The sequence below is a fragment of the Petromyzon marinus genome, chromosome 51, assembly GCF_048934315.1.
Source record: "Petromyzon marinus isolate PM22_M1 ecotype Great Lakes invasive population chromosome 51, UKy_Petmar_22M1.pri1.0, whole genome shotgun sequence".
Taxonomy (NCBI): Eukaryota; Metazoa; Chordata; class Hyperoartia; order Petromyzontiformes; family Petromyzontidae; genus Petromyzon; species Petromyzon marinus.
This window is the reverse complement of record NC_133717.1, coordinates 9,584,571-9,612,336: the sequence shown is the minus strand read 5'-3', so window position 1 is coordinate 9,612,336 and position 27,766 is coordinate 9,584,571. Positions and strand designations below refer to the sequence as shown.

The window sequence follows — 27,766 nt, the reverse complement described above, 5'->3', positions numbered from 1 at the left end:
CTAATCGGAGTATCGGTATAATATGGCTATCTCTGCTTCTATATGGCTTGGTAAAGGGACAGGGGTGGAGGTATTTGTATGTAAGGTATGTTGAAATTATTTCGAACCGTACGTAGCCAACCGTGCTAATCGGAGGTGCAGATATCGTCCGCTACGATAGCCGTGGCCGGGAGTCCAACTCTCCTCACCTGGTTCATAGTGCAGCAAGCTAACACCCTCACTCCAATTTGTATTGAATTGTGCGAATATTTAGATAATATCTCTTGCGTACACCACGTTAATTTAAACATACAACGTATAATTGTTAGGCATGCGGATGAAATCGTATTGGAGTACACATTCTGCTGTGAGTTCACCCACCTCATCCAAGACATCTGGCCAGGAAGGAAGAGAAGACCAAGTACTCCATAGACTCTCGGGACTCCATTTATACCGCACTCAAGTTGCGGCTCTTTTGCCAGCCGTGATGTGGGCAAGCACTTGCAGGGCTGAAGCGTTACCTGTGACTACATTCCCCCCTGCTTATACCTTTATGCACTTCATTAGTAATTCGTATATAGCATCTTAAAATGTACCTTGTCATGATTTGTCCGTTTAGAACGTGTTGTCCAATACGTGACCATATATGCGCACAGTAGCCAGAGGACGTGTGTGTGTGTGTGCGCGGATGGAGGCAAATCCCAAAATTGGATAATTCGTATCTGAATTAAATCTTTATCTGCGGTCTAAAAATACCACGGGCTTATAGGGACGGGTTAGTGATGGCCCTCAATTTGACCTTTACCAGCATGACCCCGACCTCTGAAACAATGTTGCAATCTGCATAATTCATGCCCTGTAGATCGCGCGTTAATAAATTAGTTATTATGCTGTGAATTATACATCGTTGCAACAACATTTGTTAGTAATGCAATCCATTTGTACGGCGTACATTATTGAACGGATTGGAGCGGTGGGCGAAGTGGTTAGCGTGCCACACTGTTGAAGCGTGAAACCCCAGTGCACCGATTTCGATTTCTTGGTCACGGATAACGTCAGTGGCGAGTGATATCTGAACCGGTCACTGTCCGGTCCCTCCCACCCCACCCTCTTCCTACGGCTTCATCAACCCGCATTTTACGAACGTGGTGAAGTATGGTCAAACAATTCCCCATCGCCTCCATGACTGACACGGCATGGGGTGAGCTAAATACAGCAGTGGATTCACAACGGGCTGCTGCTGTTGCTGCTATACACACGTGCCCACTTTTATAACGTCCTGAGGAAGGCAGTTGGCCTATAAAAATACAGCACAATGATTCCCATCCTCTCCCCCGTATAGCCTTAACAGACTTTTGGTGCGAGTGCTGTTGGCGACCAATGAAGGCCGGCATGGAACACGAGGGGGTGGATGGCCAGCACCACGCCCGCCCGCCCGCCTTTGTTTCCCCAGTGGCAATGTTTAAAACACCGCACCAGATACTCGCCTGAGGCTGAGTCGACCTAGGGGAGACCCAGGAGTGGTTCAGATAATCGTCACTGGTGCTGGTGGCCGTGAGTGGGGAATGGGTCTCGGGTCGCCAGGTTTGTAGCCCAGCGCGCTTACCCGCTACATTACCGCTCCCCACAAATCAGCTTATATGCACACATGCACAGCGCGGCCGATTATTTTTCACGTGAAATGCAATTCGGATTTAACTTTCCAATGAATTCGAAGCTCTTCAGCATCGAATTACAATTGCCTTTTAAGATGCGCCCAGTGCGCGTGTCAGCTCCCAGCTGTACCGGATTGTAAGGCGCCCCGGAAGGATGAGACCCACCCCAAAACGAGCGCGCGTGTGCGCACTCAGTGCATATTCCAGTTGCAGTCGTCAAAAAATCTGGTCACGTACCGGCCTTCATTGGTCGCCAACAGCACTCGCACCAAAAGTCTGTTGAGGCTATACGGGGGAGAGGATGGGAATCATTGTGCTGTATTTTTATAGGCCAACTGCCTTCCTCAGGACGTTATAAAAGTGGGCACGTGTGTATAGCAGCAGCAGCAGCCCGTTGTGAATCCACTGCTGGATTTAGGATTATAAGGATGCACTCCCAACAAGGCGCGTCCTTGTAATCCGGCGAATAGGCTCGCTCTTTCAGCCTGGATTGCTCTTTTTGTTTGGCATCACTGTGCTAGTTCCCGCGTGTTCGCAAGCCTGACGGATCCTCCGGTCCTCTATTCCTGCGTTCATTGACCCGGGGCTCTCACAGCGGTGAGGGAGCGGAGGAGTGAGTCGGTGTGCAAGACGCGTCACTGGGGCGGGCTTGTCACAGCCCGGGGGGGGGGGGGGGGATTTGTCTCCCCTTGTGGCGGCCACGTGGGTCTTGTGTGGGTGGCGCGTTCGCCCCTCGTTTGCAAGAGGTTCACGGTTCGAATTCCAGCGGCTGCCGCCCTAATTAATACCCGCGGGTGTGATAGTCGGAGTAATAATAATGATGATGATGATGCTATGCGCCGTCTGCCTCACAGTTGACCTGAAAGATACCCCGGACCTCATTCGCAAGAGTTGGCCATTGTGTGTCGGGCGTCAGGGTCCAAATTTGACAATTTGGAAAAAAATGCTCAAATATTTACTCAATTGGGGATTACGCACACGTAGCGGCAATCGCCGCTCACTGCTCTCAGACACATGGTCCAGGTCGTTTTTTTTTCAAAATAGGCTATCCGAATTCTCACCTGAAACTAAACCTGGAACACGGTGGAGGAGGCGCAGGGTAGTTGTGGTACAGAATGGGGCTAACACACTTCTGCTTCACCGCTCATGCTAAGAAGAAGAAAAGCCATTGCCCTAAGCATCTCGCATTTTATGTATTTACCCTTTTGAGGCCGGAGTGTTGTTTGACGGATTTGTTGGGGGTTTTTTGTTGGTTGATCATCGATGCAAGGAGTGAAGCCAATCACTTGGTGGTGGTTGTGGTGGTGGTACTGCTGCTGCTGCTGCTGCTTCATTGGCAGCAGTGCCAAATCAGAATTGCGTGGGGCGTGAACACTTAATGCCATCACCGTCGTCATCTACGGTTTTACATTTTTTTTTACATGACCTCATTCTCTAACATCATTATAATCACGAACACGCAGACACAATGGCGATCTCTTTACCACCTTCCATTCACGTGAATTTCATCATAAAACTATTGATAGTCTAACTTGCATTATCATAATCTCAACAGCAATGGATAACCTACACCAACACGGATTCATTGGGGTAATATTACACATTATATGGTGGGTGATACATTGGAATAAAATGAATAAAATGTGTTTTTTTTTTGCTTGCACAAGGTCTGGCAATATGTCTGTGTAGGGACTTTGGGTAAACTAATGCCGTGTTATGCAATGATAACTTACAAGATGACATTTTAATCCATCTCTTGCTCAGTATTTTCATTCGGCACCTTGGAGAGCCACCAAAGAAGACGTAATCCGACAACAACAGCTTTTTCAATCATGCTAAATCGACATACACAACGTTAGCATGATGCACATACTATAATATACCAGGGCCACATCTCTCGCTGCATGCTTAATATAGTCGTTGTGTGCAGAGATGCATAGATGCACACAAAGACAAAAAGCCCCGCATAGTCGACACAGGCTGTTAGTGCGAGTGCTGTCAGTGTGCACCCATGAAGGTAAATACCACAAACGAGGGGGTGGTGTTTGTGGCCAGCACCACACCCAGCCGCCTATGTCTCCCCAGTTCTGATGTTTATATTTCCTAAGAGGTATTATTCTGCGGGGTCCACTTTCTGCCCCGTCCACCCCCCCCCTTCTCTCTCTCCCCCCCCCCCCCCCTACTACCGAGGCCTACTCTATAACCTCGTGACACGGCAGATCTCTCGCCTACTTCAGCAGTTTCTTCTTGCTGTGGTCGTCCCACCTGATGACGATTGCTTGTGTTGCGATCGAAACGTCGTGATCTATTATTTTTCTACCCACTACGTGACTTTACCGAAAGAACCAATGAGTATGGATCCCTGCAGCCGCGAAAACTTCAAATCAAGATTGAGGTATTGTGTTTTAAGGCTGATTTCACAGGATCGGTTTAGACATTCACCACTGATGTTAGCCATAGCCGGGAATCGAACTCGGGTGGTCCTGTTCATAGGTGTAGTGCGCTAACAACTGTGCCACCGTTCTTTCTCACCGTACGTAGCCAACCGTGCTAAGCGGAGGTGCGGGGGAACGACAACAAACCAAACACAAACCGCAGTTCTAAATAAATGAGTTTTCAATCTAGATTGAATAGTGGATAGTGCCAGTGGCTTCCTAATATACGTGTGTGCATGCATGTATACAATGACGCGCACACGTACAAGGCTGGCCCGTACAAATTTAACTAACAAATTGGAAACTGATTACAATACAAAACTGGATGCACAAACGAAAATTAGAATCCGATTAAAAAAATACAGTGGGATGGTCAATACGACAGAAGGATTCCAATTTATGCAATTACATTAGTCCCAGAAGCCTGCACTCAATAGTTGTTGTGGGGCTTTTGAAAAAACAGATCAATCAAAGTGTCCTGGTGATGACCTGGCAGGGGTACTACCACAGCCACTGAGGCTCTGATTGTCAATGTGGATGACATTGATTGTTTGGACCACTGCTGTCCTCCGTACGGCCGCGATTTCTCAATGTGCCTTTCATCTCACTGCAGTATGAAATGTACTTCTCTGTCCGATTATGTAATGTAAGTTTAAACGTTGTGGTTTAATCAGTAGCAGCAGCGGCAGCGGCGGTGGCAGAAGTCTGCCCAGTCAGCATTTCATGAAGCCACGGAGGCTGACATAATCCCAATGTTTGTTTTTGATTGTTTGTTCGTTGTCAAGCAGGGGACTGTCACATGTGAATGCACTTAATAATTTCAAACCTGACCAAAACCAAACTCCTTTGGAGATTCTCGTATTTGGCAATGCTTCGTGCGCACAAAATGGTTTACAATTTAAACCCAATGCATATTGCATTCTCTCTTGTGATTAATGTAACGTTCGAAGCGATTTTAGTTGTTGCATGCATTATCGGGGGGTGCAGACGGTGCAACTGCACAGGATCCCACGGGCTGGAGGCAACCAGGTGCCAGGCTGGGAAGGGTGGTGGTGGAGTGGCAGCGGGGGCGGTGATTGGACAAGGACCCTCCTTTAATTTTTTGTACCGAGGCCCACGCCAACCACAATATTGCAATTGAATATAATTCTGATTTAAAGCTTTCGTGACTGCAGGGATTCATATTCTTGGTTCTTTCGGTAAAGTCACGTAGAAGGGAAATTCTGCATCACTTATCTCAACTGCCCAGTTACTTAATACAGAACTCATATTCAGATGGGGGGGGGGAGTGTTTTGCGTTGGTGAATTGCTCTGATATTTATGTACTGACAAAAGCCATTTAAAACTAAATTCGGAACAAGGTAGCTGGGTGGCTCAGAGGTCAGGAGCACTGAGCTGGAACCACAGCGGTTCTGGGTTTTAATCCGAGCAGCTGTGATCAAACTGGCTTCTCGGATGTAGCGAATCAATGGGTTCGAGTCCGGTCACAAATCACAGCATCGAGAACCCACGACGTAATAGTTGGTTCCATACCTGATTGGGCAAAAAAATCCCGTCTCCGAGAATTCAAATACCGGTCCGACTCTCATTCGACGAACATTATTCCCATACGCAGATCGCGAGAGGATATTGCCGCCCTTTGATGTGTGGACCAGAGGTCACACGAAGGCATCACAGAGGTGGGCTCTGAGATCTCCACTTACACTGACCAATTCTCAAACACGAACGGTTTGCGCAGCTCTGCGTGAATCACGAATGGAAACTTCATCTCGTGACGTGACACGGATAGCAAGAAGTTGCATTCGCATTGGGAGAAAAAAATAAAAAGGCCAACCCCCCCATGTTTATTAGTTAGTTTTGAATTGGTTTATGAGCGTTGCTCAGTTGTGTTTGATAAAAAAAAAAATCCAGATTTCCAGAACCACAGGATGATTGTAATCAGCATGGCAGTATAATCGGCAAGTCAGAAAAAAATATTTTAAAAATATGACAGAAAATATCACCGCTCAATATATTTCCGTGAAGGTTTTTCGTGAAAGCATAATTATTGTATCTAGTTCAAAGACAGTTTTTGATCGCGGGGGGGGGGGGGGGGGGAACCCGTGTACAGATTGTGATTAAGCAGTGTGTCAACTCCCTGCCTTGCCTTCTTTGAACAGGCCAGCCAGGCATTACCGTCACATATATACAGTGGACATTGCGGTCAAAGCCTATCATCTGCCTGTCTGCCTGGATTCACCAGAGTTAAATTCAGCTCACAGGGATTCTGACATGCCAGGTACACTTGATTTATCATGTGCACCTCCAGAGACTGGGTGGTTGGGTCAGCTGGGGGAGCCGGTGGTGTGATGTGTCTGTCAAAAGCTCACTGGCTAAAAATGAAGCCGTGGGGATGGACGCTTCTGGGAATAATTTGACAGCTCTATGAAATAATATATTTTTTTATCACCACCTCCACTGGAGGTACGGTGCTGGTGCAGCAACGCCGCGGTGGTGAGATGTTAACTACCTCTCCTGGTATACAGGAGGTCGTGGGTTCAATCCCGCTCCTGACCCCGGAATATTTGGAATTTGCATGTTCTCTCCGTGGTTGCATGGATTTTTCTCCGGGTCCTCCGGTTTTTCCCTCCACATTTAGAAAGCGTGCGTTTACAGTATTCGGCTGTTAAAAATTTCCACGCGATAAGCCAAATCGTTGAGCCCTCATTTGGTGCCAGGTCGCTTCCCAAAATAACTATATAGCTCAGTCGGCCGTGATGGTCAAATAAAACTTTAAAGTTTTTAAGTTTGATGTGGTCACCGGAGGTTATGGTGTCACCGGATTTTCGCCCGAGCTTGCACAATTTCCCACATGATCGCGTGATCCCGATAATGCGTCGAAGACAAGCGATTTTTAAGTTTCCCACGCCAAATGCAGGTACTGTCATGGCAGGATACATATTCACCTCCCAGCAGCGTATAATTTTTTTACATCTTCGGATATCTTTTTTTTACATCTCATGCTGTATCACTCTATGGATACATCTTTGAGTATTAGAGTAGCCCTGGTTATAAGATTAAATTTACCTCATTAAGATTTCTGCTGCACACTATTCCAGATGTCCACGATGGCCAAACTGATTGGACGTAACACGAATTCGAGAATGCAGATGCCTATTAGAATGAGAATCTTTATTTTTCCTGGAAAAATCCAATGAGCTATAAAGGTATTTCTCACAGATGTCAAGGAGGGGTGGGTCAGAAAGTTACAACAGCAAACAATACGAAAACAAGATTGGAGTGCAAAGTATAGAAAAGGTAAGCAAATCACACAAAAAAAATCTATGTTTATTTGACCAGGTAAAGCCCACTGAGCTATTAGATTATTTTTCATAAGCGGCCTATGAACAACTCACCCCAGAATGTGCTCAACCTTGTCAGGTCTCGGAAGCTAAGCAGGGGTTGACTCTGGTGAGTGCTTGGATGGGTGACCAGCATGCACACCACGTGGTCATAAGCAGCTGCGGAGTTTTGCTATGTTGTGGGCAGCAGAGGACAGTTGAATAATATAAATTGTGGTCCTCTTCTTATATGTTCCCGCGACGTCTTATGCTCCCCACTGTCACTAATCTGCGCTCACCAGCGTGGCGAAATATGGTCAAATAACCCGCCACTGACGCGCAAGGCTTATTGAAGGCTGTCATCCAGCGGTGGATCAAAAAAAAGGGGGGCTCTACACGCGCGCATTTTAAAGTGGTTCAAACCCAGATTCAAATAGAATGTGAATTAGACACGCGCGCCTGTATGTCTGTCCGTATGTACGCTGAACTTCTTTCGCGCCGTACGTAGCCAACCGCGCCAATCGGAGGCGCGCGGGAGGCGGGGGGGGGGGAGTTGCTGGACAATAAGCTGGAGGTTGCCCGATAGTTGGGGGGCCAATAGGTGGAGTTTGAGGACAAACAAAGCAAATTCATTAAATCTCGGAGGCAGCGTTCTCCCAGGAGTCTTTGCTTGCTGCTCGCTCGAAGGGCCGCCCGCCGCCGAGGTAAATACACGGGGCGTTTAGCAGCAAAGCATTTTACATTCCTGAGACGTTGTACAACGCTCATATACTGTATGGCAGCGCATGCAGACAAAAGCGGGTCTCCTCTTCGTTTAGAGCATTGCGATCGGAGGGTTAGGATCGGTTTTTTTTTCTTCCGTAAAATTCCCGGGATGCATGTGCGCAACGAATAGAACCTTCATGGTACCACTTGGGGGGGTGCTTTGCCACGGGTGGCGGATTTTGCAATCCAGAGGTCGCCGGTTTTGTCTCATCTCCCCCCGGCGCGGCCTTTGAAACCGTGTGAGGAATGAGACGAGTTTCTCACAACCCCCTCCACCTTTGTCCACCCAGATATTAGGACGTCACTGGAGTTCATACACTTTGAACCATTTTAAAAAATAAAACCCCGACCAAACTATCCGTTTTACACTTTTGCCTTTTTATTGCATGATCTGGCCGGAATTGCGCGCAGCATCCAATACTCGTTGTGCGTAATGTATGTTTCTGGGGGATTTGTTAGGAAATACGTAAGAGAATAAATGTTACAAAAAGATCGGGGGGAAAATACGTTCAAGTAAATGTATCAGTTGGCAAGCCCTTATCAGCATATCAAGGATGAACATTCAAGACTGGATGGATGAAATACAGAGAAAGGCTATAATCAGGGCTGGCTTGAAGGTATATGAGCTGTGGCAAGAACCTGTCTTTAATTTATCTGCTTGATGTATGAATTATTCATGAATCTATTTCTCATGTTATGTGTGTTCCACTCTCAATATTGTAACTGTGAGAGGACCCATTATGAGGTGGCCCGGTGGTTCAGAGGTCAGAGGTCACCGAATTGGCGATGCTGAGATTTTGGTTTTGAACCTGAGTTTGAACCACTTGCGATTAAACTGGGTTTTCAAATGCAGCGAGTTGATGGTCTCGGCTCTGGCACTCATAATTTATAGTAGAGACTTGTAGATTTTTTTTTATTAGATAGAGACCCACAGGCTTAAATGGAGACATCGGACCCACACAGACCGAAGTTACAAGTGTAGTGAATTAACGGGGTTATAGCATGGTTACCAATCAATGACTAATCAAAGAGACACACTGAGGTTTTTCAGAAGCGACCCGGCACCCGACTATCACAAGTGATAGCTCAATGAAGTGGCTTATCACGTGGAAATGTATTGCTGCTTATTGATTCTAAATGTGGAGGGAAAAAACTGGAGGACCCGGAGAAAAATCCACGCGACCTCAGAGAGAGAGACATGTAAACTACAAATATACAGGCGTCAGAGTCGGGATCAAACCCACAATCCCGTATACCAGGAGAGGTAGTTAGCATTTCGCCACCGTGGTGCCCACTGCTGCCTCTGTAAAATTCGTAGCCTCCACACCCATGGGGGGCCCACCCAATGACTGCACGCAAAAAAAAATGCCTATCACTCTTATTATTTTGCTCTAAGAGGGATGATGGGTTGTCACGAAGCCACTGCACCCCGAACGAAGAAGGGGGCAGCTCCCAGAAGAGGACGGAGAGGTCCTCGTTTGTCAGTCTTCTTCGTCGTCGTCGTCATCTTCGTATGGTCGATGTTGATGTAGATGCAACAGCTGGGATTTTACATTGAGGTGGTTAACCCTGATGATTGTGTCAGGAGTCGGTGTCTAGTCAGGAAGGGCTGGAGTCTACGTAGTACGGGGGTGGAGTATTAAGAGGTTGAATTTATATGTTGTGCTAATATTAAGTATAGAAACAAATACCTTTAAGTGCTGCAGATATGCCCCACAAGCAAACTCGTCGTATTTCATTTTCATTTAATTTGGCCAAATTCCATCTCTGAGAATTATACATCTTACTTGCGCTGTGACGTGACGAACATAACAACAACCTCTATTTGATGAAGGACCTTTCATATAGAAAGGTGTGTGTACGTAAAAAAAAAACCGCACTCACAAGTATAGATACAATATAAGTGAAATCTAAAGCTGATAATAATATCAATGCCAACTTCACTCAAAATGCCAATACAATGAAGAACAAACTATGATAATAGTGAATAATTATAACAATTACCGAGTAATCCAATCAGACAAAAGCAAATGCGTAAACATTGGTTTCAAATCCAAAGTTACGGGGCAAGCCGGCGATACAAATTGGTGAGTGTTAAGACGTGAATCAGAATCCCTGATGGGCCGAGGAAAGGGGATTCCATAATCGTGAAGTTTGGCCGCAGAAGGCTCCCTGTCTCCTATAGAACATCATCACAGTCTTGTCTTTCGAATGATGACACCACCAGAATTAGCCCATCTAAGTTTTCGCAGTGCAATATCCAACTTGAGCAGATCGGCGAGATATTTAGGAGCCAACCCATTCCAGTGCCTTATATGCGAGAAGAATAGTCTTGACGTCGACTATGTAGTTTACAGGTAAGATAAACTCGTAGTGATGTGGTCACACGATTTGGAGCTGGTGAAATCCCGGGCAGCTGAGTTTTGCATATATTGTATTCTATTTAAAAACACTTTTAGAAGCGCCAGCAAGCATGGCATTACAGCGATGCAACCTAGATGAAATAACGGCATGCACCAGCCTCTTGACATCAGGAATGTGTCATAGAAGAGTGTGTGGGCCAAATGCGCCCGATTCTGTAAGCTATACAATTGCAACTTGGAAGGATTTTCTTTGGTGGGGAGGGCGTGGGCGGGGGGAGATGTCCTGTGAAATATAAAAAAATAACATCTTTCCCTGGAGCGGTTTTCCCGACCCATGGAACACAACGACAATCTCTACTCACTGAGATGTACAAAAAGATCCTTGATCTCGCGACGAGACGACAGTGGAGAGAGACGACAATAGACTAGGGGGGGGGGGTCATACACTGGCAGCCGCTGTGTCGCCTGACAAACCAGCCTTGTGTGTGGGGACAGCTGATCAGCAACCACGGTGATAAATAAACATTCACGTGTGTGTGTGTGTGTCTGTGGATAGGGGCGATACCAGAGAAGGCTGTAATCTGGGCAAACAGAGACTATAATCTAGGCATGAGTGAAGTTACCTGCACAATTTTTGCCATTTCTCTCTCTGCCTAATAAATCTAATAGTCATCATTAAACTACGGTAGTATACTTTGTTTTGAACCTCAATATATTGTAAGCATGGGAGAGATCATCATAATCAGCAGCGGTCAATCCACTGCTGGATGAAGGGGCCCTCCGCCACTGCCGCTGCCACCTTCCACAATCGTGCGATGCAACGACGATCCACCCAGAGCCTGCGCACCAGATGATTTCATCGCTCCGTCTCCCCGTGATGAACGTTCTCTTCACGGGGGGGGGGGGGGGGGTGGAAGCGAGGAGTAATTGTACAAGTGAGGTGTACAAGGGCTTGATTGCAGGGACTGTTTGCCAACTGTTGTCAATGGAGAAACTCGCAAAAATAATTAACTGGGGGTTTTCTATTGCCTGTATTGTGATTGTTTTCATGTTTAAAAAAAAAATATACAATTTTATTATTGTTGTCGTTGCCGTGCGCTGTTATCGATGTGCCTTATAGTAATGAAATTATGAACCCGTGGAATGTTTTCTTTTTCTCTCATCGTCTCTCCAACTCCACGATGTGCAATTAATTTTGAAAGACAAAAAAGAGAATATTAAACCGTTGCTTCAAGAATTAATGGCAACGATGAAAGCTCAGAGATAAACAATAACAACGTATTCATGACTCGCGAAAATAATTATTTTTTAGCACTCTGTGGGTGACTCTTTGAGAACACAGATTTCATTTGCATCGCTGTGGTATTTCCATTAATATATTTTTTATATTAATTTCCATCGAGTTGGGCAATTACACTGCGCGTGCCCACAGGAATGTGGAGAGATGCACGCTTGTGGAAAGGGGCCGTCCATAAATGACGTCACGCACCTGGGGGGGGGGGTGGGTTTGAGAAATGTGACGTCGCATAAAAATGCGCAACTTTAAATAAATATAGACAACACGTTCTACTTAATTAAATAGACTTTTTAAATAAATGTTTTCTCCTACAACATCAGAGTGCAGCGCCACATTAAATACGCACGACAATGACAATAGTTTAAAGCGATTTGAAGCATGTTATATATATATTTTTTGGGGGGGGGGCAGAGCTTTGTGACGTCATATTTGAGGGGGGGGTCTGACTTTTTGTGACGTCGTGTGACGTAAAGGGGGGGGTGGGTTAAAAATCATCCAAAATCGCGTGACGTCATTTATGGACGGCCCCAAGTGCATTTGAGCGACGGGAAGAGGAACAAACAGCACGTGGATTCGAGAACACACGCAGGTTGAGAATGACATCATTCTGGCCGCGACGCAAATTGAGTGGGGCATGGGCAGGGACGACGTAGCGGCGAGATGGGAACACGCTGATCGACGGTGAGGATTTAAAACCGGCTCGCAGACGAGAAGTGGAACGCGCCCAAGAGGTTCATCCGCCGTGGAGATGGAACCATGAGGTCCGTTCGTGCGCAGGTGGCGGGGCGGCTTTGGGGGAGGGCCCTTCATCCAGCGGTGGATTGAGCAAATGCCGACGATGAGGATGATAGAGCAATTCCACCTGGACGATGAAGCTGACAGGAAGGATGTTTTTATTCGACTTATTTCAGCACCTGCCTATGGCTACATCACACAGAATGTGCCCATCTCATCAGATTCCTGAAGCTAAGCAGGCCCGGGCCTGTATGGTGCTTAGACGAGTGACGTGCACCAGTCGGTAATAAGGGCGGCTGCGGGATTGTGCTGTGCAGCAAAATCTATTGTTGCACTGCACTTTCTATGCTCCCACATCTACGTTCGAATATGGAGCGATTATCACGAATATAATGAGCCTAAGAATTCTAGATTTGAAGCTTTCGTGACTGCAAGGATTCATACTCTTTGGTTTTATTCGGTAAAGTCACGTAGATAAAATAAAACCAAAATAAAACAATTAAATCACGACGTTTCGGAGGCAACACAAGCTTCCGTCTTCAGGTGGAAAAGTCAACGCAGCTCCTGACACAGATATTCTGCGTTGACTTTTCCACCTGAAGACGGAAGCTTGTGTTGCCTCCGAAACGTCGTGATTTAATTGTTTTATTTTGGTTTTATTTTATCTACGTGACTATACCGAATGAAACCAAAGAGTATGGAGCCCAAGAATGTCTGCGTGCAACGCGCGTGACGTCACTTCACTCCGCATGAAGAATGTGGAGCGGAAACGAAAATTCGTTCACACAAATTATCTTTCATTTGTACCAATCTTTATGGAAAGTACAGCTAATAAAGAAATCATTAATATATAAAGAGCCAGAGCCTTCATGTCACGCTCCCTCCGTAGCGCTGTCTTTAATAATCGTGAGCGGTTGACATAACTCCTGCTCACCGAGAACTTAACCCTCGTTAAAAAGCCAGAACCCTCTCGCCGCGCGAACCCTGTAATCCTATTGAGACGTAGAAGGAAAAAGGGCGTCATGATGAACATGGGATATAACCGTGAAATAAAACAAAGTCTGTGTTACCGGCCATAACAAATGCACTGAATATGAGTTTACTGCCTGCTTTTCTCTTCACTGTCAGATTTACTGCAATACACCCGTCCTTGGACGAGCTATAGGCTTAGTATATATTATATACGAGGGTTGATCAAAAAGTACTACTTTTATTTAGACACAACTATAAAGGACGATACACCCCATCAAATGTATCTTCTTCAAAGGCGTCTCCCCATGATCGAACACAAGAGTGATCCCAGCGGCCCTGCCACGTGTCGAGACGTCTCTGGTATTTCTTCTCTCCTGGGGACGGATTTCAGGTTCCCCTGTTGGGTTCCTGGATGATGGCTGGAGCGACATCCTGAAACCTCTTTCCTTTTAGGGTGCGCGTTTCATTCTGGGCAAACGGGAAGAACAAAACTAAAAGTCACGAATGTAGAAATGAAATAAAACATTCAAATAGATCACGACATTTCTACATACGTGACTTTACCGAAAGAACCAATGAGTATAGTAATTCCTGCAGTCACGAAAGCTTCAATCCTAGATTAAAATAAAAAGTAATTTGGTGGCAAATCTGGTGAATATGCGTGGGTTGAGGAACGGTGTGATGACACTTTGTGGGTTCATGGCGATGGTGGAGTGCAACAGATGTGAAGCTCGTAACACACCGTGGTTATATATTTTTACGTCTACGTGTACTCGACGCAACTTGGTGACTTTGTCCACAACTGGGAGTGATCCAATCAGCTTTGAAAATGTGTAATAAAGACGACTCTGAAAGGGATGATGTGTTCTAGCGTTGTTAATGTGAAATATGTTTAAAGTTAAATTTTGATTTAAAGCTTTCGTGACTGCAGTAATTCATATTCCTAGCTCTTTCGGTTTTATTGTTTTATATATATTTTATTATTTTATTGTTTCCCTTCAACGTGACTTTACCGAAAGAGCTAAGCATATGTTTAAAGTTGTTGCCGGCTTTGCGTCTATTGAGGTTACGTTGCGGGAGTTTTAAAAAAAAAATATATATATATTTTTTATGAAGTTCCGAATAATATATCGTTGAGACTCACAGCAATTTACGTCCCGTTGAAATGGGAACACCGTAATGTCTGTGCCGTTTGGAAACTTATTCAGGGAATGCTGCGTCATTTCAATTTAATGCGCATCGCATTGCTCTCAAACGCCCCGCAGACTCGCACCGTGGCTGTTTATTCGCTAATAATCACGGTGTTTTTTTTACGTCTGCTACTCACTTCTCGTGTAGATTAAAACCATTGCGTTGTGTTGCTCGCACGTTGCTTAAAGTTGATCGTCGTTCAGTCACATTTATTCATACGCAGCGCTGTGCTTATTATCGTGTTATTATCGTTAACAGCTTGAAAGTCTCGACGGAGACAACTCCGTCGATTACGCCCCTAGGAAGTGCACTTTGTTGAACAGCGAAGCGCGTAATAACGAGTTCGAAAAGGACCACGTGATACGAATTCAGTGAATTTGATAATCACGACGATATTCGTCGACGACAGCGTGATGTGCCCATCAGGAGAGCCATACTTTCACCACCGCAACGCTCTCTCATGTGACCTTGAAAACTTAACCACGTGACTTGGGAGAGATGCCGATTGCCCCGCTCCCAATGTCACTTGTTGCGGGCACGTCTAGGCGTCGCGTCCACCAGTGCGATTTGCGTTAATGTCTGCCGGCTGCTCCTGCCGAGAGCGACTTAAATAAACCCGCACTGAGCCCACAACATCCCCCCTCCCCCCACTCGTGGGGTAAACTAAACCGTGTGTGTGTGTGTGCTTAAGCCGGGTTGAAACGCACAGGTTGGGCTGCCTCAGATCCACCCTGGGTTTAACCAGTCAGGATTGCTTGGGGTTACCCCAGACGCTGTAAAGATCTGGACACGGTCTCATCGCTCGCTCCTTGGCCGGCAGGCTTAGGCTGCATTGGCTGGGTCACGAAGCCTGCGTGCCCAGACACTGTCGTTTCCCCAAAAAGCTTCTGTTTGGCTATATTGAAGGGGGTTACGTTGTGTGTGTGTGTGACATGGGCTACAGAGGTGATGGGCTGATGTGGTCTGGAAAGATTTGGAGCTGACAGGACTTGCTGATGACCAGCACCAGCAGAGTCAAGATTGACCTCTGCTGGCCGTTGAAAGGTGGTTGCCCTCAAACACAAACGAAGGAGGGGGGGGGAGGGTAGGGGGGGGGGAGCGACGCTCACAACAACGAGCCGAGCGTCGGGCGAGTTGTCAGAGTGGGAAGCACAACTGATGCATCTGCCTGTCATTTCAGTCAGTCAACCCATAGTACCTGAGTCTTTCCCATGACCTCCTGCCATCGAGCCTTCGACATTTCACGTGGCCTCAACGTCTGGCAACAAACCCCGTGGTAACATCACGGCCACTTAAGTGGCGAACGGCTGATGGCAACGTTTGCTGCGTGTGTACGTATACGGTAAGAGGTTCGCGTCAGCGGTTAGCGCACTGCGCTGCAAGCCAAATTCCCGGCCGTGGCTAAAACCGTTTAACTTGGACAGCCGAGGGGTGCCGCTTTGATGGTCCGCGTTGACCTCTGTGTACGGCCTCACGCCAAGTCTCAGTGACGGTCGGAGCAGAGTCACCGGCGATTTGATGGATCCAGGGAGGGCCGACGGCGACCACGTGGCCAGAGGGGGGCGTCCACCTGCTCCGAGTTCATCGTCCAGTCCTGTGCCTTCCCTACGCCGGCTCAGCCTCTAAACGAGGACCTAAGGCGACGCGTAAACATGCACCACTGGGAACTGAAGACGCACGTGTGTGTGTGTGTGTGATGCCAATCACACCACCCGCTACGTTCGCCGTGCTGGCCTTGAGGGGTGCTCGCTAACAGGGCTTTTGTATGCACGTACGTTGAACTTCTTTCGCACTGTAAGTAGCCAACTGCGCTAATCGGAGGTGCCGGGGGGAGGACAGCAAACTAAACACAAAAAGCAGTTTTAAAGAATGAGTCTTTAATCTAGATGATTCAAAAGTGCATAGCTGCAGTGGCTTCCTAATATCGGAGGGAAGAGCATTCCAGACGGCCACAAAAGCGCACGTGAAAGCGCGCGATGCGGTGACCACCGCCCTTGTTCGATGGGTAGCCAAAAGCCGTTGAGAGGATGAGCGGAGTTCGCGTTATGATGGTTTATGGTCCTTGGGATAAGCAAGGTATCGTGGTTCATTTGTGGCAAGCGCTTTGTGTTTAATGTGTATGCCAACACTGCACGTGGGCTCCACGGGACGCGTTTGTGTTTTGAACATCGGTTTACACACCTTACCCGGTAAGGTGTGTTGTGGGAGGGAACCCCCCCCCCCCGGGAACCCCCCCCCCACCCCATCAGCATTGGGAAGACGCAAGTGGCCGGCCACACCACCCCGTTCGCGTGCCACGCTGACGTTAACACGTTAACACGTGCCCTCGCCAACGGCACTTGCGCCAAAAGTCTACGTAGGCTACACGGGGGGGGGGATGTCTTTCCCTTTCATAATACACATCTTTTTTTGGGGGGGGGGGGGTACATCGCGTAAATATATAAATGTGTCGTTAAACCCACCACCACCCGACACAGCCAACTAGTAAGGTTTGTCACGTAAACAGAACGTGGCCAATTCGTTACTAGTACAGCACACCGGTGTGTTGGAGACCAAAGCCACAACATTTGCAATGCACTCCAACACACAGCCGGCGTTGCTGTCCTCCTAACGAATTGGCACGTTCTGTTTACGTGACAAACCTTACTAATTGGCTGTGTCGGGTGGTAGCGGATTTAACGACACATTTACATACACTTACGCGATCTAACCCAAAATAAAAAAATAAAAACTTGTATCATTGATGATATTGGTCGCGGAAGCCTACGTGTTAAACCGATCTTTCTCTTTTTGTACACTTATGTAAACGATGGTGCCCTTGCTGCATGTACTCCCCGCCCCCCGCCCCCTGCCACCCCATCCCCCTGCGTGTGCAGGTACATGGGCGATGAGGGCAAGGCCGGCATGAGAGCCCTGCCCATGGAGGGAGAGCCCTGCTCCCGGGCAGCACTGGCGGTGTCAAACTGCAAGCCATCCGGGGGCACACGCGTGTTCACCAGCAACACGCACAGCGCACACGTGGTACAGGTACAAACCGCACCGCGCTGGTACCATGAGCAGGACGGGCTTCATCGAATGGGGACCCCCCCACCATTGCTAGTCTATGGGTCTCTCCGTGAGTCTTATGCGTATCTGTGTGAGTCTAAAGGCCTCCGAGTCTTTGAGTCTCCGTGTGAGTCTATGGGTCTCCGAGTCTATGAGTCTCTGTCTGAGTCTATAGGTCTCTGTGTGATTCTATGGGTCTCTATGTGAGTCTATCAGTCTCTTTGTGAGTCTGTGGGTCTCTGATTCCATGATTATCTGTGCTAGTCTATAGGTATTTCCGTGAGTCTATGGGTCTCCGAGTCTATGGGTTTCTGTGTTGGTGTATGGGTCTTTGTGTGAGTCTATGGGTCTCTGAGTCTATGAGTATCTGTGTGAGTCTATGGGTCTCCGAGTCTATGGGTTTCTGTATTAGTCTATGGGTCTCTGTGTGAGCCTGTGGGTTTCTGAGTTTATGAGTCTCTGTGTGAGTCTATGGGTCTCTATGTGAGTCTATGGGTCTCTGAGTCTATGGGTTTCTATGTTAGTCTGTGGGTCTCTGTGTGAGCCTGTGGGTCTATGAGTCTCTGTATGAGTCTATGGGTTTCTATGTGAGTCTATGGGTCTCTGTGCGAGTCTATGGGTCTCTGTGCGAGTCTATGGGTCTCTATGTCAGTCTATGGGTCTCTACGTGAGTCTTTGTGTCCATCAGGATGGGCTTGCTTAGTTTCTGCAGTCCCACACCCAGAGTCTGGAACTCGCTTACACAAGCCATCCACGCCTGTTGACTCCCTATCCCTATTCACGCCCGCCATTGAATAGTAAATAATCATAATAATCTAAGGCAACTCTCTCCTCTATGGCCTCCCTACATCCCTCTGTGCTCCAGTTTATACAAAATGCCGCTGCCAGACTACTCAACCGCAGTCGCGAATGCGAGCACGTCACCCCAATACTCCGATCCGGTGACTGGCTCGCAATGTAATCTTGGATCTGCATCAAGATTGTCATCATCATCACGATCCATGGGAAAGTTATTCCGTAGGTGTCGACTGCACGTTTTGTAGTTTATTTCTACTTCCCCCTATCTTGTTGCCAATTAGTGGCGACATCTTTCGGGCACCAATCTCTTGTGATGTCGTCGTCAAGTCATTCTCTGCGAGGTCTTCCTCTCTTTCTGCTTCCTTCGATGTTTCTGAACAACAACGCTTTTAATATTCATATTCTTGGTTCTTTCGGTAAAGTCACGTAGAAGGGAAACAATAAAATAATAAAAATAGAAAACAATAAAATTCTCATGACGTTTCGACTGCAACACAAGAAATCATCCAAAAAAACGCCACTTTTTTCAAATTTTCTTGCCGTGGTTTTCACACCTGATGACGATTGCTTGTGTTGCAGTCGAAACGTCGTGATAATTTTTATTGCTTAATATTTTTATTATTTTATTGTTTCCCTTCTACGTGGTGACTTTACCGAAAGAACCAAGAATATGAATCCCTGCAGTCACGAAAGCTTTAAATCAAAATTGAACACTTTGAATGTTCCTGATGTTGTCCATCCCACACATGTGTCCGATCAAGATCGCTCCACCTTCAAAATCCTGCGTGGACCTTTGCCTGCCTACCTCTTCCCTCTCGCCTAACTCTACCCCCTCCCCCCACTTACGCACTGTCTGGTTCCAGCAGCCCGAGGTGTTCTGTCAACGTTCCCAGCGGGGAGTTTGTTCGTTCTCCTCCGGGTTTCCTTTTCTCCAGCCATCCGTTCTGTCGACTGCCTCGCCCCTGTCCCAAGTGCCTGGCTCCACACCTCGCTTGGCGGTGGTTATGACATTAAAAAAAAACACTACAACCAATTACGACTGCTGATTGTACCCACCTAGCTCTGGCTCAAACGACGATCTCCCCCCACCCCACCCACCCATTACTGCTCGCGCTGTCAACACAACTTGATGGCATCTTGGATGGAGGCTCTTAGGGGGGGGGGGGGAGCTGGCGAGCTTTGAAGTAGTCAACAGTGGCGCAGGCCCCGTGCCAAGACGGCTTTTGTAAAAATAAAAATTCGGAACCGCTGCCGCGCAGATATTATTTTCCGTGCGCTGGCCGCCAAAAACGTCGCACCTGCGCGCGTTATGGCGTATCTATCATAACAATAATCGTAACGACGATCATGAAACAAACGGTGGATTCTCAGCTACGAGGACTTTTGTCGCGATCTGTGTTCGGGATCTGGCGCTTGTGTGTGTCTCTGCGTGAAGCCACACACACACACAATAGGGCAGAGCCGGGGGCCAAGAAACATCTTACGGTGGTGGTTAGTTCACACAAAAATGAAAAAATGTTTTTTTCCGTGGTAAATATCAATACCAATAAATATCAATAACCATACCAATTTTCTCGCATCCACCACTGCAAAGAGGGGAGGCGGTACCACAACGGCTGGCCGGCTGCGCTGTGAACCCGGTGACCCGAGTTCGTATCCTGCCAACGGCTAACGTCAGTGGCAATAATACCTCGGGATCCCTTAGGTTGACTGGGCGGGCGGGTACCGCCAAGAGACGGGGTTCAAATCTGAGTCTCGGCCCTTCCGTGATTGAATTGGGTCCTCCGGTGCAATGAGTTTCTCTTGTCAGATGAAAATTAAATGAGCGCCTGGCGCGCCGCGTCGGCGTCGGCGCTGGTGGAGAAAAAAAGGCGGCCGTGTGTAGGGTGCTGGCCAGACCGTACCCTTCGAGCCGCCGTGCGGGATTCAAAAAAGGGTTGTGCTCGCGAGCGGCGCATGCCCCCCCAAATTGTTGTTTGTCTGTGAGGCTATTTGGGGACCATTATGTTTGCGTGAAACCGCGCAGCTCGAGGCGCCCTTTTATTGATCGATGACTAAAGCGTGAATTCGCACATAGTTGCCTCACGAGAGGTGCTGTGGCCGCCTCTCGTTCGACTTCAATATGTTTTAGGTCTCGGCTCTTGATTAAACGAAACACACGGCACCCCCCCCCCCGCCCCGCCGCCCCCACCTTCATTAACCTTTCCGATAAGATTCTCTCTTCCGCAACGATGGAATTTCCCCATTCTTCCATTTCGCAAATTTCCCAGTGTCCCGTTCTTCCTCCTCGCTTCACTTCGCACCTGCCTGCGGCACGGCAGTGCGAGTCGCAGACTGAGCTCAATGGAAGGCTCTTCCTGGAAAATCGTGCACAGTATCTTCGTCCGCGCGTAATTGGAAAGTATTTCCATTCCAATTAAATAACCTTTATTCGTTACGTACATTCATTCCGCCGATTTTATTTCGTAAGATAATTATTTTAATAGCACTACGACCTGCTCTTGTCTCCCACTTCACGAGAGAGTCCTTGCCTTGAACATCTGGCAGCTCGCCAGCATTGATTCAAGCACGCTTGACTGCTGATGAGACACTGCATGTCAAAAGCGGTCCAGAGTTTGCTCGGAACTGATCCAATGCTGTTGGAATTATGCACGACCAGAGGGCCATAGGGCCGATGGGTTATGCATATCTTTTTTTTTTACGTGGATTAGAGGTGTTGTCGCGTTGACTGTTAGGAAAAGTAAGTGGCCTTGGGCGGGACGCGTCGCTCGAAGTAATGATGGCCGGTGGTCGAGACTAACGGCGCAGTGGGTGCCAAATAACGTCCACCACGGAGATGGATCAATGAAAAATCCGCTCAAATGAAGCATTGAGATGGATTGTCGCGTCGCATGGCCGTGACGGACGGCGACGGCTTGGGGGGGAGGACTTCATCCAGCGGTGGATAGTTCATCGCTGCTGATGATGATGATTGACGACGATGAGGATTTCTATGATTAGCTCTCCCTAGCGCATTTGGGCGAGGAACTAGAATTCTGTAACCGCGAATTCCCACACACGAAGCTGTCGGGCCAGGGCACGTCACGCCAAACAAAATCACCACCCACTCCGATAATCGAGCGTGGCCAAGCGTCCCGAAGGGGCCTTTGCGAATGTGTCACGACCCCATATTTCACGACACAAGACCCCGCAAGCTGAGGTCTCGAGGCAACCACGGGAGACTCTATCAAGAGCAAGACCAAGAAGCAAGGAATAAATGTTTGGAGAGACTGCGAACGTGTCGGAAAACAAGACAGCGTTACTATAACGCATAAGCAGATGAACATTTCTATAAACATTTTTTATTTATAATCTGTTTAACGAATGATTAGCTCGGGAGATGAAATTGTAAACAGTAAAATGGCAACACTATTCATCAATAACACTGCCCTAAAGGGGAAACAATTAGTTAACCGGCGACGTTTTGGGCAATGACTCTTAACTTCACAGCACTGGCAGATGAAAACTCATCCAGAACAGGCCATACACAACGTTTCACGACGCAATGCTCAGATCCACAAATGCGAAGGAGACATCATCACTGCGATGACGCACTCCGCTGGCTCCTGACGCAGTTATCTGGGCTTGACCCCCTGAATGCGAAATTGTGGCCGTTGCTCTGCATCTACATCAGCAGTATGAACGAAGCAGAAGAAGAAGAGGAAGAAGAAGAGGAAGAAGAAGAGGAAGAAGCAGAGGAAGAAGAAGAAGAAGAAGAGGAAGCAGAAGAGGAAGAAGAATAAGAGAAGAAGAGGAAGAAGAAGAGGAAGAAGAAGAAGAGGAAGAAGAAGAAGAGGAAGAAGAAGAGGAAGAAGAAGAGGAAGAAGAAGAGGAAGAAGAGGAAGAATAAGAGGAATAAGAAGAAGAGGAAGAAGAGGAAGAAGAATAAGAAGAAGAGGAAGAAGAAGAGGAAGCAGAAGAGGAATCAGAAGAGGAAGAAGAAGAAGCCCAATGCAGTGTTGCTGCTCAAGACAGTGGTTGTTGAGATCCATTGGTTCACAGGTAGTCGAGGTACATCTGAAAAGTTGGGCCAATTGCAGGTGTGGAGATCATAACACTTGGACAGCGTCGGTGCAGAGTGTTGAGGAGTCAACAAGTCTGCGAGGTTTCCTTCTCAACTGTGCATTGAGGTGGTGCTCATCTCCTCTTTACAGCCCTGAGCCGGTGGTGAAAATTCCACATTCTCATGCCAGGGCCGATTACTTTTTTGTCCGAGACGACAACCCCGTTGACTTCTCCAGAAAAGTGGCACTCGTTGTATTCGCCCCCCCCCAAAAAAAGGGACGATGGGCCGAGTCAACCCCCCGAAGCAGGATGTGAACTCGCAACCTCTCTGATTGCGAGGTCGGTATTGATGTTCGGACGGACTTTACGCGGACAGGGGTCGCGCCGTGTGGCCAGGCTGGCACGCTGGAAGTTTGTCTTAGCGCCGCGGCGGTGTTTCTCAACTCCAGTTCCTTGTGACGCCCCCCCCCCCACCGTGCAACCTTCTGCGGTCGCCGTCTTTCAGTAGGATCAAGGCGTGGGCGATGAGGCGGGGAGGGGGGTGTTACGGGAACAGCATTGAGAAACATGACACTACGGTCTACCTGCCACAAAGAAACATCGGGAACACGGGCCTGGACAGGAGAGCTGATGATGATGGGTTTGTAACAATCACCTGTGCGGCACCCATGCCCACAGACCCGAGGCAGTGTGGACAGCCACATATCGGGAATAAAAAAAAAACTCAAACCAGACAAACAAATCGCCGACCATTGAGATATCATTCCCCGGTGACTTACTCCACATTGTGGGGGCGAGCGCGAGTAAAGAATGAAATGTCAGGGAACGCTATGAAATATAAAGACGATAGGAAACAAAAACACCAAAAGGGTTCCCGTTGTATTGATGCTACAGAACCCATTGATACGGTTGACAGGTCCCGTTTGGAGCTGCGTCCAGCAGTCCCAGTGGCAAGTCGCGAACTGCGGAGGGGGAAGACGCAACTTCCCGGAGCCGCGAAATTATCGAGGCGCGTTTTCCGGTTGTACCTCGGTGTCCGCGGCATGGCGTGTCGACGTTTCCCGCCCGGTTGCTGGGGTGATCTCAAGAACCTGAGTCGGCGCCGCAAATCTCGAGACGTTCGATAACTTTGGCCTCAAGAGCAAGGCCTGGCGGTGCACCGGAACCAGAGTGGCACAACGCTTTGAGGCGGTGGCCAGAGCGAGAGGCCCATTTACCGGAGATTTTACCCAGACGTGCAACACTTACGACAAAGTCTCTGTGCCACTTCATTTGTATGCGACACTCCTACCGCAAGTTAATAGAGAGAGGGAGGGACTGTGGTTATCCTGGGTGGTACCATTTCTTCCGGTAATAATGACGGTTACTGCCGTGCTCATGGTGATCATAGCAACATATGGATAATGGTAATGATGGCCATGTCTTACGTGCAAAGCACGCTTTGTTGGGGGGGAAAAAAACAGAGGACATTGCACGTGTGCATATGATTTAAAATTTTCTTTCAGAAATGACAAAATCAGGATTTATGAGAATAGGCCAACACGGCTATTAGAGTTTACATGTTTCTATTAATTATACTCTGGTGTGTTGTTATTGCTCTACTGTATACGATGTCATGTACTGCAGAAGGCCTATGTAAGTGCCACCTCGCCTGGTATACAGGAGGTTGTCGGTTCAATCCTAACCCTAACGCCTGTGTATTTTGAGTTTGCATATTCTCGCCGTGGTAGCGTGGATTTTTCTCCGGGTCCTCCGGTTTTTCCCTCCACATTTAGGAGCACGCTTTTAGAGTATTCGGCTGCGATAGATTTCCACACACTAAGCCACTTCGTTGAGCTGTCATTTGAGGCCAGGTCGCTTCTGAAAGAGAGCTAAATAGCTCAGTGGTGCTCACACGGTAATATAAAACGTCGTTTTAGTTTATATAGAGTGTGCTACAAGGATGTTGCTGCAATTGGTGTAATGGTTATCACACTGGACGTGCAATTAATCCAGGCGTCTCCCAATGCGGTCAAAGGGCGCATTCCTCGTGCCACTGCCGGCGGAAGGGACCCCGACTTAGAGGGGAGCCTCTTATGCGAGATCGAGAGTCTATGTCCAAATCCTCCGCATTGGCCGGGTGTCTTCGATGAAGGTGGGAGCACCCCACACTTTACCCCACCACACACTGTGGTGTGCCCTTTGAGTCTGCTGGGTGGGTAGGACGAGAGTGGGGGGGGGGGGGCTGGGGCTAGAGGTTGGGGAGGGGGGCGATCTGTGAATATGTATGTAATGTGTCGGTGATTAAATCCAAGAGGCGTTCTGTACCCGCGAGTTGAAAGGCGACGTAAAACAAGTTGCGTCTGCACGTTGTAACAAATCACAAGCAAGCTTATTCTGTGCTTTTATTATGCCGCAAGGAGTCACGTTGCTTAAAGCCACTTGTCATCATCAGACTTCAGGGTTGCTTTACTTCGTTGGTTTGCGTTTGCCTTAGAGAGCTTGTCCCAGTTTTCATTTATTATTATTTCATTTATTAGGATTTACCCTGTGAGTCATTCGGCTCTTGATTTGGGTTCAACTGCAACAAACAATAAAATTACAAGATACACCTAAAATTCATTGTACACCAATCTAAACATCACATACGTAAACAATAAAATCCTACAGAAAAAGCACAACCCGTCCATGCTGCGTACCCCCCCCCCCCCCCATTGAATATAATCAGTCGATTAAGTTCATTAATATAATTTGGATGGCAAATTGCCGTAGCCGGGCCGTTTCAAATTGCAGCCTTGAGTTGAAATGAGGTAACCGGTCGCATTTGGCCCATGCTCTGCGCTACAACCCCGGCGAAACGACTTCGATTCCCGCTCACAGCCAACACCAGGTGACGATTGTGCGAACCGGTCCTGGGCCTCGCCTAGGTCGACTCAGCCTCAAATGAGTACCTGGTTGCGATGTCTAAAAACATCGACACTTGGAGAGATGTAGGCGGCCGGGCGTGGTGTTGGCCAGGCACGTGGGGGGCTTTAGCGGGAGCGCCGTGCACGTTCTGCCGTGCGTGTGCAATGCGATTATGGCGCTCCAAATTGGCACGGCGATTCGTGCGCACTGCCCCCAATTGGCGCGATGCGAGCAATTAGCCCGCGATGCAGATTAGCAGAAATGTCCAGCGTAGCATCGAGCGCTCACGCATTTGTTGACGACCTTTTGCCTGATATTGCTGCCGCCGATTAGTAATTCCCTCGCAGCGTATCGTGCTTAATTTGCATTTACAAGTAGATCAAATAATATAATGTGTTTCATTAACTTGCGAAACCCTTGCCCTGTTGTGTTTATATTTGTTTTTTTGTGTATTTCAAAACCCATAATGCACCGCTCCTCAAAGTCTCTGCTGTGTTTAATTATCTATTGAACACTCTATTGATCAGGGTTCTTTGCACATTTGCAACGCATGAAAAATCTATATGATCGCAAGGATGCGTGGACACGTCCGCGTTGTTGCCTCCAAACTGCCGGCGCATTCTTTATTTGGAGCTGCCACGCATGCCATTTCGGTCTCGTGAGAAGATTGCGATGTGTATGCGTATCTTTCACAGGATCGTATTCAGGCATCCGCAGAAGGCGTGCCCCTGCGACGCGTGGTTCAGACGCGCGGTCATTAATACGTTGAATATATCGAAACAGAAACGGAAAAGTTCGCGGAGCAGTGCGGAGAGATGCATGCCTGGGATTACACTGCGGAGTCGGAGAGAGAGGAATGCGTGGATTGATGAACACAGGCAGGTTAAAGGCACCGTCCACACTATTTAAGAAAATAAAGTGCGCTTAGACATGGCACGTCTTGTGAAGGGGGCGGCCAACAATAATAATAATAACGAATTGGCAGCCAGGAAATGGAAGGACATTTAATTTTTGATATTATTAATTATTTCATACTACTTACTGTACGTGTCAAAGAGTTCTTTCACCTTTGTTTGAAAAGCATTTTTTGTACATTCACAGAAATAGGCCTTTGATGAAATCGCTGCAGAATGCCCGACCACATGATATCCTGGCATCATTAGACCTCCTTTGCCAGTGCTAATATATAATAATAGGGTTTTTCCCCTTTTTTTCTGGCAACAAAACTGAAACCTTTTTTTACGAGGATTCATGTATGCATTAACCACAATACTTGCAGTTAAAATGCAAACAAAAAAACATACTATGATAAAATATGCATTGTCCTTGAAACTGATTGGTCCACACCAAGGGACGGCTTTCTTTTGAGCCTCGACCCAATTGGTGCTTGATCAGATGACGCCTTTTGGGTCGAGGCTCAAAAGAAAGCCGTCCCTTGGTTTGGACCAATCAGTTTCAAGGACAATGCATATATTATCATAGTATGTTTTTTGTTTGCATTTTGACTGCAGGTATTGTGGTTAATGCAGACATGAATCCTTGTAAAAAAAGGTTTCAGTTTTGTTGCCAGAAAAAAGGGGAAAAACCCTATTATTATTATTATGATATCCTGACAGCTGAGCAGGGTTGATACTGGACAGCGCATGGGCAGACCCTCATCCATCCAGCAGTGGATTGGGAAAAGGGCGGTACATGTACATGCACGCAGTAATGTTGTATTAACAGTGTGCCTCTCGGTCAGTTTTCCACGGACTGCAGTGCCAAAGAGGCTTGTCTCACTGTGACATTGCCAGACTGCAAAGTGGGCGCGCATAGCCACATGCAGCGTGCGAGACAACACACCAAGGGATGTGTTGGCAGGGGGGAGCAAACAAAACTCAAAGGGCACTCAGCCGCCATCCATCCACGAACACTCGCCTTGCAGTGGAAAATTATACCATATCCAACTATAGGTCAGTCCCTCTCGCTCTGAATGCAAGCAAATTGGAACGGTGGCTGGGTAGCCCCAGAGGGCAGGGTACTGAGCCAGCAGAGTTAAGATCCTGGGTTCATATCCAGGCAGTCACCCGTGATTTAAGCGGGCTTCTTGGCGCCGGTCAGCCATAGACTTACATAGAGACGCATAGGCTTACATAGATGCCCGGAGACTTACATAGAGACCCATAGACTCGCGAAGAGATACGCAGACTTCGTCTCGACTGAGTTGTGATTGAACCAGGTTCTCGCATAAAGATGGTTGTTTGTCTCAGGCCAGTCACCCATATACACATAGAGAATCATA

At 47.7% G+C, this 27,766-nt stretch overlaps 1 protein-coding gene across 5 annotated transcripts in view; it reads left to right on the top strand.

Moving 5' to 3' along the window:
- LOC116953284 (kelch-like protein 9) overlaps positions 1-27,766 on the top strand; it is an 85,898-nt gene that overhangs the window by 10,043 nt on the left and 48,089 nt on the right. For all 5 annotated transcript variants that reach the window (XM_032973356.2, XM_032973357.2, XM_032973355.2 and 2 more), the window contains one exon: positions 17,589-17,739. In XM_032973356.2, coding sequence (XP_032829247.1) covers positions 17,593-17,739 — 147 coding nt within the window. In that variant the 5' untranslated portion in view covers positions 17,589-17,592. The remainder of the gene's footprint in view (positions 1-17,588; positions 17,740-27,766) is intronic.